At 51.2% G+C, this 12,837-nt stretch overlaps 1 protein-coding gene across 1 annotated transcript; it reads left to right on the forward strand.

Moving 5' to 3' along the window:
* Window positions 1-2,264: 2,264 nt before the first annotated feature.
* CCDC105 (coiled-coil domain containing 105) lies at window positions 2,265-11,594 on the forward strand. Its single transcript, XM_049640070.1, is given in 8 exon segments — window positions 2,265-2,639; window positions 2,641-2,907; window positions 3,790-3,894; window positions 9,135-9,333; window positions 9,722-9,888; window positions 10,040-10,135; window positions 10,230-10,343; window positions 11,161-11,594. Coding segments are annotated over 8 exon segments (1,500 nt in total). The 5' UTR covers window positions 2,265-2,336; the 3' UTR covers window positions 11,410-11,594.
* Window positions 11,595-12,837: the final 1,243 nt, after the last annotated feature.

The following is a 12,837-nucleotide window of genomic DNA, read 5'->3' on the forward strand; positions in this document are numbered from 1 at the left end:
GGGCACTTGAGAGGAAGGTTCTTTCTAGGATTGGGGCAGGGAGCGGATTATAAAGTAAATAAATGGATAAGAGGCTTTCGGGTAGTGATGAGTGACACTATACGAAGCCTGTAAGCCTAAGAGAGCTACTTTTGAGCAAGTAGTCCAGGAAGACCTGTCTAAGAGGTGAGACCTCCATGAGGGACACCAAGAACCAAGCCAGGCAAAATCTTAAGGGAAAGAGATCCAACCAAAAGATAACAGCAAATGCAAAGGCCCTGGGGTAGGAACTAGCATGAGGTGTTGGAGGAATACAAAGACAGCCGGGGAGGCTGGGGCACAGTTAGTGGCCCTGGGGGTGGGAGGTAGCAGACGAGTTAGTTCAGGGAAGTGAGAAAAGCCAGATCATGCAGAGCCTGGTGAGTAAAGAGTTTGGACTTTATTCTAAGTACCACGGGGTTCACTGAAGGGCCTTAAGTAAGAAAAGGATGTGCTCTAGTGTAAAACGTAGTGCTGGCGGTGGTGTGGAGAATGAATCTGAGGAAGCAGGTATAGGCAGAGAGATCATGTGATGAGGGTTGATGACGGCAGTGAGAATAAGACTGTTGGCGTTAGCAGCGGAAGAAAGGATGATCCCATTGGGGATAAATTTTGAAGATAGGGGTGGCAGAACTTGTGGATGGGTTGGATGCGGACATGAAAAAGTAAGGAAGCTTCAAAGTTTTTAACATAAGCGACTGGGGTGGCTGGTGGGCCAGCTATCAAGTCAAGCAAAACTAGTGGAGGGAAAGATTGGGGCGATGCATCAAAAGTTTGGCTTGGGACCTGGCGAGTTTGGGGTGCCTACCAAATGCTCAAGTAAACAGGCCACTGCTAGAAAGAAACAAAGGAGGTGACGCGATCGAGAACTGTGGGGGAGGCGTGGAGGGCAGCTGTCTCTTCTTTCTTCCCCAGACTGGAACCTGCTTCCTATGTTGAAGGAAATCTGCATCAGCTGCGTCTCCGTAGGAACTAACGTTCTCCATTCTGCCATTGAAACAGAGTCTCAGGCGTGGCGCACTCTCCTAGCTTCCCTTGCAGCTGGGGCATGGCCACGTGACACAGGCTCAACCAATTAGATGCAGCCAGCTTACACCCTGGGAACCAGAAAGGTGGAGAAGCAGGTGCCTTGGAGAACTGACTGGTGGGGGGCTACCTCCAGCAGCAGCCTCCAAGATAGACCACACAGCTGAAGGGTTCTGCAATGGTAGCCGCCGCGTGTCTTATTGTTGTTGTTATTGTTGGTTTGGGAGGAGGGGGTTGGTTTTGGTTTGGGACTGTTTGTTTGTTTGTTTGGATTTGGGCTGTGATTCTGACTGTATGGCCATCTCTTCTGTTTCTCTGGATTGCACCAAAAAGTCCTGAGCGGTGGGAAAGAGTAGAGCTGAGATATGGTACTAAGGAACGAGCCTTTTGGGGCACCTGGGTGGCTCCGTTGGTTAAGCATCCGACTTCAGCTCAGGTCATGCTCTCATGGTTCGTGAGTTCGAGCCCCGGGTCAGGCTCTGTGCTGACAGCTCAGAGCCTGGAACCGGCTTCAGATTCTGTGCCTCCCTCTCTCTCTGCCCCCCCACCGCTTGTGCTCTCTCTCTCAAAAATAAATAAACATTTAAAAAAAATTTTTTTTAAGGAAAGAGCCTTTTAAGATAGTGATATTTGAGCTCGGTTCTTAAGACTGGAAAAGAGCCAGGGCGCCTGGGTGGCGCAGTCGGTTAAGCATCCGACTTCAGCCAGGTCACGATCTCGCGGTCCGTGAGTTCGAGCCCCGCGTCGGGCTCTGGGCTGATGGCTCGGAGCCTGGAGCCTGTTTCCGATTCTGTGTCTCCCTCTCTCTCTGCCCCTCCCCCGTTCATGCTCTGTCTCTCTCTGTCTCAAAAATAAATTAAAAACGTTGGAAAAAAAAAAAAAAAAAAGACTGGAAAAGAGCCAGCCCTGGGAAGGACAGGCAAAGGAGGATGCCACCCGGAAGGAACAGCGAATCCGAGGCTTTGACAAGGCGGGAAAGAGCTTAGCGCGTCCCAGCAGCTGGAAGGAGGCCCGTGTTGCTGGAGGGAAGAAGCGCCAGCGAGAGAGGCGCTAGATGAGGCCGGCTTCCCGCAGGAGTCAGGATGCCAAGGCACCCCGGCCAAGTTCCAAAGCAAAGACTCCATCCGCGCCTCTCTCCAGCCTTTCCCCTCCCCCACTGCCGGAACTGCGCGCTGTTGCCACCGTCGCCATGGTGATGGGCACTCTGTTTCACTCCCCGTTCGGGCCAGGAGGGAGCGGCGCGTCTTTGGGAGTCCCTGCCTCTCCCCGTGGGGAGACACGAAGCCGGGACCATGCCCGTGCTGATCCCCCCAGCCGAGCGCAGCCAGGACCCGCGCGTTGGGGCTCCGGCGTGGCGCCAGGCGGCCACGGCCACCCTGCAGAAGGCGCGCCAGCTGACCGACCGCTGCGAGCAGGAGGCGGTGACCATGTGGCAACCCGAGGACAGCGTGCGGGAGCCGCACGTGGCGCGCCACCTCTGCCGCGCCGCCAACATCCTGCCCTGGCGCTTCCGCGTGGAGATGCTCGCGGGCGGCGGCACCGTGGAGAAGCCGCCGCCGGGCGAGGGCGTCACGCTGTGGAAGGGCAAGGTGAAGCCCCCCCGCCTGGCACGCCCGCCTGCCGCTGCCCCTGCACCGCGACGCCCGGGCCCTGCAGAGCGCCGAGGTGGTGCACGCGCACGCGCGCGGGGCGCGCCTCGCCGCCGCCCGCCTGTGCCGCGCGCAGCACCAGGTCAATGGGCAGCTCTGGCTGCTGCAGCGCCAGCGCGAGGCCACCGACCGCGGGCTCGCCCAAGTCCGCAAAGGCCTGCTTATTAACCAGCAGAGCAGCAAGCTTCGGGGCTACCGGCCCAAGTCTGAGAAGGTGGGATGCTGCCCCCCCGCCCCACCCCACCCCAGGCCCAGTGGCAAAGCCCGAGGCCTCCGATCCCAGGTAGATGCTCGGCCTGAGAAAACCCCTCCCCGTAGAGAGAACCCCCACTTCCACCCCAGGAGTAAGGGCACCAGAAGATGAGGACACCCCCCAAGATGGGGTGCCTGGATTCCGAGCCCAGAAGGTGAGGCCCTCCCGTGGGCCTGAGACCCTCAAAGCCCAGTGAAAACACATCCAAAGCCACACACACACCTCGCGCTGAGGACAGTAGGTGACGTAAACCCACCCTAAACCCCCCCCCCCCCCCCCCCCAGCCCCACTGAGGACAGTAGGTGATGTCCTGGTCCCAACCCTTGAAACTCTCCTCAAAATGTTTTTTTTAAGCCCCAGTCCTCCCCACCACAGCCTCCGAGAGTGAGAACCCCTCCTCCAGCCTCATCTGGGGAGAAAGGAACAGGTCCTGCTTACAGGTTGAGACCCTCAAGCTCTGAGTCCTTGCACCTGGGAGTCACGTCCCCAGCCAGAGAAAGAGCGAGACCCCCTAGTCTCAGCCCTGGTGACGTCCTCCCCGTAAAGTGAAACCGCAGACCCTCACCCCAAAAGTGGGGAACATTCCAGCCTCCCCAGGGGACGACGAGACCCCACATGGAGAAGCTCCCACCTCCACCCTCTAAAGGGTAAGACACCCCACCCGGTGAGAGCCCCCTGAAAGAATAAAGGCTTCTCAGAGATATTCCCAATGGGCGAGAGCACCCCCAACACCATTCTCCAAACCGAGAGCTTACAAACTTGGCAAACCCTCTACTACCCTGGAAGGAGACATCTCCGTCCAGCCCTCTCAAAGGTGTGAGAGAGTCTCTCCTTGTCTGCTAGGTCCCTGACAAAGCTGACAGTATGCTTACCTGGGAGAAGGAGGAGCTTAAGAGCATGAAGAGGAAGATGGAAAGAGATATGGAAAAATCCGAGGCCCTGCTCAAGGTTGGGAATACCTCAGGTCAAGTTAAGAGGGCTGCAGGTGGATCCAAACGGGTGAACTGCTCTGACCTTGGGGACCGTGGCCACAGCAAACCCTCAATCCACACCCCTGCCCACCCTAACCTGACATTCACTGTATTTCCACTTTGTGAAATGGGGAAACTGAGGCTCTGAGAGATGGAGTTGGGCCTCAGAATAACAATGAACACCCCTTCTGAGCCGAGCCCTGTGCAGTCACTGAGCTAACATCTTAAAACACTCCTGTGAAATAGAAACGATGATCCCCTCATTAGAGACAGGAAAACTGAGGCTCAGAGAGACACAGACTCAACCAAGGCACAGGGCTAGCCAGCGGCAGGGCTGTGGGTCAAGCTCAGGTGTCTTTTTGCTTCCATCCTTATCAAGATATAATTGACTATTTTTTTTTATTTAAAGTTTTTTTTTAACGTTTATTTATTTTTGAGACAGAAAGAGACAGAGCATGAACAGGGGAGGGTCAGAGAGAGAGAGAGAGACAGAATCTGAAGCAGGCTCCAGGCTCTGAGCTGTCAGCACAGAGCCCAACGCGGGGCTCGAACCCACGGACCGCGAGATCATGACCTGAGCCGAAGTCAGACGCTTAACCGACTGAGCCACCCAGGCACCCCTAATTGACAACTTGAAACTGTATATATTCAAGACGTACAACTTGATGATTTGATAATGCTCTGGTTTCTCTTCAGATCGCATAAATCTTTCGCCTTTTACAACTTGATGATTTGATATATGTAGACATTGTGAAATAATCACCATAGTCAAGGTAGTTAACATATCCATCACCTCACATAGTTACCTTTATGTATGTGTGGGAAAACACTGAAGATCTAAACTCTTAGCAAATTTCAATTATAAAATGCGATATTGTTCTCTATAGTCACATTGTTCTATATTAGATCTCCAAACTTAAGCATCTTGCATCACTGAAACTTTATGCCCCTTGACCATTTCCCCCATTTCTCCCTCCCCCCCAGGGCCCAGAAACCACCATTCTATGCTCTACTGCCATGCATTTGACTATTTTAGATTCCACATATAAGTGAGATCTTTTTGCATCTGGTTTATTTCATTCAGCATAATAATGAACCTCTAGGCTCATCTATGTTGTCATAAATGGCAAGATGTCCTTTTTCAAGGCTGAATAATATTCTGTTGCATATATAATATTATATACATATTATATTATCTATCATGTATTATACTATTGTTATATATTATTAATATATGATGTTAATATTATAAAACATTGATTATTATCTTAGTATGTTATATAATTTATAATATGTATATTATATATTACATTACATATTAATATAGTCTATAACAATATATTATATATTGTATGCTATATACTATATATTATAGCATATAAACTATATAATATATGCTATATATATTAATATGCCATATCTCATGTACTGTAATACAATACATAATACATAGCATGTATAATATATAATATATATGATTAAGTATCTTTTTAATATATATTAACTATGATTATATCATTATATAATATTATGATTATATAATTGTTATTATAAATTTTATATAGCTTACATATGATATAATATAATTATAATATTATATAATAAATAATATGTTTATATAATTATATTATATTATATTTACATAGTTATATCATTATACAATTATATATTATATCATATTATATAACATAATTTCTATATATGATATATGTAAATATACAACATATTGTAAAATATTACGTTATAATATATTCTATATTACATAATTATTTTATATATTATAGTATATTAAGATATCAATGTTTTGATTATAATACATCAATATTATATAATTAATATGATAATAGTATATATATCACATTGTTCCTTATTCACTAACCTATCAACAGACATTTAGATTGTTCTCATGTCTTGGCTATTGTAAATAATGCTGAAATGAACATGGGAGTGCCGATATCTCTTTGAGATCCTGATTTTCTTTGGATATATACCCAGAAGTGGGAGAACCACCTTGTGAGTCAGCTCAGATGTCTTGAGCCTAGCTCTTTACATGTAATATGTGCTCAGTCTTTGCCACCTCCAGCCAGAGACGGTCTCTCACTACATCCTTCACTCTTGCAACAAGGGTTTCTTTATGAGGGCACTAATGAAGATGAAAAGGCAGCCAGGTTTGATGGAACCCTTGGGACCAGTTAAAGTTAGCTAGTAACTTGTGTGTGCTTTTGACTCATGTATTTAACAACTATTAATCCAGTACCCTAGTGTCTGGGTACCATGCTTGGCACTGAAGACAAATTAATGAAGAGGACAGAGACGGCCTTGCCCTCACAGAGTTCACATTACAAGGACATTCAAATAAGGGACAGACCAGGGTCCTGGGTGAGGTTGGGAGAGGAAATTTAAGAGCTGGTTGCACCACTATCCGTGGTGCTGAACCTTAGCTGTGCTCACCCACCACACCCCCCAGGCCAGGGTCATATTCTTTTAAATCTGGTGAGTCCTGAAAAATCCTTTGAGAAAGTCTGAAACTGACAAGGGAGAAGACCCTGAGGTTGGCCCCAGTAGGGAAGGGTTTGCAAGAGAGAAAGGTGAATGGAGAGGTGGGAAAAAAAAAACAGAGATGGAAATTGAGAAGGGCCACTGGAGAGGCCTAATGTACATATTTCTGGAGAAAAATGCTTACATCCAAACAGATCTGTTTCAGCTTAAGATAATGAATTCAAATTGGCACTCAGAACCTTCCCAGGGATCTCACTGCGTGTGTCTAGAAGGTTTGTTGTCCCACTGGGCAAGTTATTTCATTCTTTCTCTTCCTTCAGACCTCTCCATTCCTGCTTTCCTCATTCTCAATGAATGACCCCAACTCATGGGAGTCACTGAAGGGAACCTCATTATTCCTCTGCCAATGCTGTAATTCCGTCTACCTCTGCACCCACCTTCTCCCCGTTATTGGATCGTTCTCACCAGTGAACGAATGGGGAATTATTCTCTAACAAGTACAGATCTGTTTGGGATAATAAAAAAAAAATGTCTGGAAACGGACAGAGGTGGTGGTTATACATAAATGTCACTGAACTGTGCACTTAAAATGGTTAAAATGGAAAATTTTGTTACGTCTGTTTTACCACAATACAAAACAAAACAAAAACAAAAACCTCTAGATCCCATGCTCCCCTCCAGGTAATCCCCATTTCTCTGATCCTCTCTCTAACCAGTCTTGTCTGCATATATTGACCCTGTCACTTCTTTTTTTTTTAATGTTTATCTATTTTTGAGAGAGACAGAGAAACAAAGAATGAGCAAGGGAGGGGCAGAGAGAGGGAGGCAGAATCAGCAGCAGGCTCCAGGCTCTAAGCTGTCAGCACAGAGCCCAATGCAGGGCTCGAACTCAAGAACCGCAAGATCGTGACCTGAGCCGAAGTCAGACACTTAACTGACTGAGCCACCCAGGCACCCCAACCCTGTCACTTTTGGGGGGGCAGGAATTGGACTGGTTTTCCCCACTGCATCCCCACTCCCTGATACACTGCCCAGCATACACGAGGGGCTTGATGAATATTTGAATTAATGAATGAAAGACTTTTTAAATCTATTTTTTACTCAAATGGTTGAATCCCAAAGATACAATATTCAACAAAAGAAGCTAGACATAAAGTACACATGGTATGTTTCCATTTATATAAAGTTCTAGATTTCAAAAGCAAATTTCTTTGAAGAACCAGATAGTAAATATTTTAGGTTTTGTGTGAAATGCAGTCTCTATCACAACTACTCAATTAGGCCAGTGTAGGGGCACCTGGGTCATGATCAGGTCATGATCTCACAGTTTGTGAGTTCGAGCCCCGCATCGGGCTCTCTGCTGTCAGCACAGAGCCTGCTTCAAATCCTCTGTCCCCCTCTCTCTGTGCTCCTCCCCGCTGGCACTCTCTCTCTCTGTCAAAAATTAAAAAAAAAAATTTTTTTTTTTTAAATTAGGGCATTAAAGAGGCACTCGTTGGGATGAGCACTGGGTGTTGTATGGAAACCAATTCAACAAGTTATATTAAAAATATTAAAATAAATAAGGGGATGATTTAATTTTAAAAATTAAAAATTAAAAAAAAAAATTCGATCAGTGTAGCACAAAACAGCCAGAGACAACACGTACATGAATAAGTGCAGCTCTATTCCAATAAAGTTTTAGTTACAAAGAGAGGCAGCCAGTCCATAGGCTGTAGCTTATGGACATCTTAAGAAACAGGCAAGGGGCGCCTGGGTGGCTCAGTCAGTTAAGCATCCAACTCTTGGTTTCGGCTCAGGTCATGATCTCACGGCTTCTTCATGGGTTCAAGCCCCACACCAAGCTCTGTGGTGGCAGTGCAGAGCCTGCTTGGGATTCCCTCTCTGCCCCTCCCCAACTTGTGCTGTCTCTGTCTCTCTCAAACTAAATAAATAAACTTTAAAAAAAAGAAAAAAGAAAGAAACAGGCAAAACTAATCTGCAGGGCAGTTTAGAGGAGAGGACGGTAGGGGCACCAGGAACATTTCTGGGATGATGGCAATATTCTATATTTTGATGAGGGTGGTGTTTATATAAGTGGATATAACTTTTAAATAACCACAAGTATCAAAGAAATGCGATATATACTTCATTTTATAATGGTGGAAGTAGGGTTTGGGTGGGAGGAGGAGTTCAGATAGATAGATGTTGGTGGGGGAGATACTCTGAGGACAGCGGAGGGCTCCTGGTACTAATTAGAGCAAAGGAAGAGAGACCCTGAGGCTAGGCGAGGGGATCAGCCCTGAATGTAGCTGGGGAGCAAAGGGCTGATGCAGGAAGACTCTTGGTGTAGATACAGCCAGTGCGATCTCTCCTCTTTATAGATGGGGCAGTGGATCGGGGGAAGGGCTTTCTTGGGGTGCCAGAGCAAAGCCAGGCACAGAACCCAAGAAGAAAATGACACCCAGGACAGGGAAGCTACCACCAGCCCCTACTGCTCTTCCCCTCTCCACCCAGGGATCACTGAAGGCTTCTGGACAGGGGAGGGGTGCGGGGAGGGTCTGAACTTCCCCTTGGAAATCAATTCTTCCCGCCTTCAACGGAGAACTGGAGAGGGTCCCGGTTGGAGGTGGCAACGCTTTGCAGCCTCCAGCAGAGAAATCGCTTCCCGCCGCCTCTCCCAACCTCCCAGCTCACTCTCTGCCTTTTTCTCTGCTCCCTCTGCTTCCTCGTTCTCAGGCCCTGGCCTCCTGCCGCGATACTCTGGCCTTCTGCTGTAAGGAGAGGCTCCAAGCTGTGGACCTCATGAACCAGCCGCTGGATAAGGTTCTGGAGCAGGCTGGCCGCCACTCCTGGGTGAACCTCTCCCGCATCCCTTCCCCGAGCTCTCAGGGCCAAAAAACGCCTCCTCCAGACCCTGTGGGCACCTATACCCCAGGTAGGCCTCCACAGAAAGGAGTGCACTGCAGTAGGTACCCTCGGGTGCCCACTCCTCCACCGCTCAGCCACTGCCATCCCTGGGGAATTGCCCCCCTAGTGAGGGGGGCTGAGAGCTCATCTCCACTGAGCCCACGTTCTTGATCAGCTCTTCACGCCCACTCCTGCTTCCCACACACTCCTGCGTGCGAGCACTCGCTCAGTCAGTCCGGGACGCTACTTCTACGAACTCCTCCCCTGGACTTTGTCCAGGTCCTTCAATAAAGTCCCCTCGCCCAGGGCCGAACACAACCTGAACACAGAGGAGGGGGGCTCAGAGAGCCAGGGTCGCCAGGGTCCGGGAAAAGGAGGCCTTGACTCTCCAACGAGTGTCCCCACGCCGCCCGCAGAGTGCGCCACGGCGCTGTACGAAGCCAAGCGACTGTTGATGGAGTCCAAGGACACCTTGCTGGAAATGGCAAAGAACGAGGAGGACATCCGGGCGCAGCAACATCAGATAAGCGATGGCGTGTGCGCCTTGTTGGCGCAGAAGATGCGGGAGACCTTGGAGCTGAAGGTGGGCGCGGCGGATGCCACTGCCCGTTGGTGGGGGGGGGGGGGGGGGGGGGGGGCTAGGAGGGACCAGGGGGGACTACGGGGGGGGAGGGGCGCGGGAGCAGAGGAGCCAGGAAGCCACTGTGATCCCCCTGTGCTCCCACCCCACCCAGGAAAGAATGAATATGACCTTAGGACTAATGCGGGGAACTATCCAGCGGTGCACGAAATTCAACCAGGAAATGTACATCACTCACGGCCTCATCAAGGTGGGCTTTGGCGCCAGACCATGCGGGGTGGGACCAGGGTCGCTGGCCCGGCCGGCCCGGGGGCCTCACTGCTCCTCACACCGCACTCCGCCAGGGTCCTCTGTCAAAACGTCACCTGGAGACCCGAGAGAAGCTGGACAGACCCCTGGTTCGCGTGTACCAGAGACATGTGGGCACCCAGCTGCCCGAAGCCACGCGCCTCGCCCAGGTATGCTCCTGCGTGGCCCCCTCCGCGCCTTCCCGCCCTCTGCAGGTGCAGCCGCATCCCGAGGGTACTGCTGCCCCAAGCACACCTGACCCAGGTAAGACCCCCCTCACCCAGGGCTGTCAGTCCTTCAGCTCCGGGAGGAGACCCTCCGGTACCCACACCTGTCTCAGAAAAAGTGCCCTCCTGAGCACTGGGTGTTGTATGTTGTGTGTGTGTATGTACAGAGAGAGAGAGAGAGAGAGAGAGAGAGAGGGAGAGAGAAAGTGCCCTCAATCTCTGCCCGCCTCGCTCCCTCTTTTTTTTTTTAAATATAATTTATTGACAAATTGGTTTCCATACAACACCCAGTGCTCATCCCAACAGGTGCCCTCCTCAATGCCCATCGCCCACTTTCCCCTCTCCCTGCCCCCCCCCCCCCCATCAACCCTCAGTTTGTTCTCAGTATCCAAGAGTCCCGGTAAGGCCCTCTCTCAGCCTCGCTGCTTCAGGGACGCCCGCCCAGAGGCTCGCCACCTCCCAGGTCCCGGCCGCCCCTCCCCCTCGCTCTCCGGGTGCGTCCCCTTCTCCATCCCCTGCCTGTTTCCGATTCCCTTTCCAGCATTTCTGGCCCCAATGTGTGCCCCCCTCCCTCCGATCTCTTCGAGCCCCTTCCCAGGAGGGGACCTCCCGCAAGCACGCGTGGCCCAGGTGTGCCCTTCCCCTTCGGAGGCCCGCCCCTTCCTAGAGGTGTGCTCCTTTCACACCCGCACCCGGCCCCGGGCGGGTTCGCCCACCCCAGACAGTGCCCAGCTCCCAGCTCGGTCCCCCCACCCCCCAGGGGACTGAGAAGCTGCAGCGCCACATCTCGCGCGTGGAGAAAAACCTGCGGGAGCTGCTCGCCACGCGCCAGAACCTCGCCCGAAGCCTCAAGTACAAGAGGATCGGGTATGAAGTGGACTTCAACGTGGTGCGCCTGCGCCTGCGCCAGGGGCACCCGCACGTGTACCACCAGCAGGCGCAGCGCCTGGTCGACGACTGGGACCCGCGCACGCCGCCACGTGCGGAGTCCAGCGCCCCCGCCAAGTGACAGGCGGGCCCTCTGCCCCGCCGGCCATCCGGCGCGTTTCTGCCTGCCGGGGCCTGCGGAGCAGAGACTGGACGGCTCCGTGGCCCTCCCTCCCTCTCGCCTGACCTGCCTTCCCTCTAAGCATCCTCTAGCAGAACTATAATTAAAAAGGACACTGATTACCACGTAGGAGGCACCTACTTTATATCACTCACTTACCCTACACCACCTGATGGGCAGTGTATGCTGGGAGTTAACAGGCTGGGCTGGGGCTCCAGATTTCCGGGGCGATTTCGAATCGCAGCCCCCCAAACTCAAGCTGTGTGGCCTTGGGCAAGTCCCTGCCCCCCTCTCTGGCCTCAGTGTCTTCACCTGTAAAACGGAGAGGATTACAGCACCCATCTCAAAGGCTTGTAGGAAGGATAGATGAGTCCATGTGTGAGGCCTGTGAGAACGGTAGCTGCCCAATGTTACGCCGCGGATAAGCTGAAATTGTAAGCCCTGATTCTAAAGCCTGCACTCTGAGCAAAATTTGGAGCTCCCCTCTGTCCTCCCCTCTTAGATGAATGCAGGCCCCCCCACACACACTTGCTGTTGTTATTAACGCTACACACACACACACACACACACACACAGGTATAGAATATAACTACCACAAAGAATGAGAATTCACTATATTTGCAAAGGTGGAGGCAGGATACAGGAAAACCTCAATGGACAGCAGGGGACCAAGGTGCTGGTAATTGTGGAGAGCCACCTTTGCCACTCCTAAATCCGAAGGGACAAGGTAGTCGAAGGCAGCCAGCCTTACAGTGCTGTCATGTGGTTGCTGGGGACATAAATGCCCCTACCCACCTCTCTCCCTTGGCCAGGGTTCCCTACTGGTTGAAGCCAATGAGAAAGGAAACCCATTGATGCAGTCCATATATGCTCTGGGACACAGAGCTGCCGTCACCCCGCTGACTTTTGAGGCTCTTGCAGATCCTTCCTGGGGCTGGGAATTGTCCCTTTGCCTGCAGCTTTGTCCATCCACCACACCCCAAAACCTTACATAGGGATGCAAGCATTGCCTTTTGCATACAATGCCTCACGCTCTGGGTTGCCATCTGCCACCCTCATGCTTGCTGACACAGCCCCGGTTTGTCACCTCTGCTCACCCACTATTCCCCAACAGTGATTGCATAATCCCCTAGGTTGCCTCAGAACTGAGATGTCAGCTGCTGCCGCAGGTCACGTCATGGGCACCCGGCGAGGCTCTCAGGGACACTATAATGTGGGGGTCATCATCCCATGCTAGAGATGAAGAAACAGATTCCAAGAAGGGGCAAGAGGTTAAGTCTGGACTTTAAAAAGTGTGGGGAGGGGCGCCTGGGCGGCTCAGTCAGTTGGGCGCCCGACTTCAGCTCAGGCCATGATCTCACGGCTCTCGTGAGTTCGAGCCCCACGTCG

The sequence above is a fragment of the Panthera uncia genome, chromosome A2, assembly GCF_023721935.1.
Source record: "Panthera uncia isolate 11264 chromosome A2, Puncia_PCG_1.0, whole genome shotgun sequence".
NCBI classification, from domain to species: Eukaryota; Metazoa; Chordata; class Mammalia; order Carnivora; family Felidae; genus Panthera; species Panthera uncia.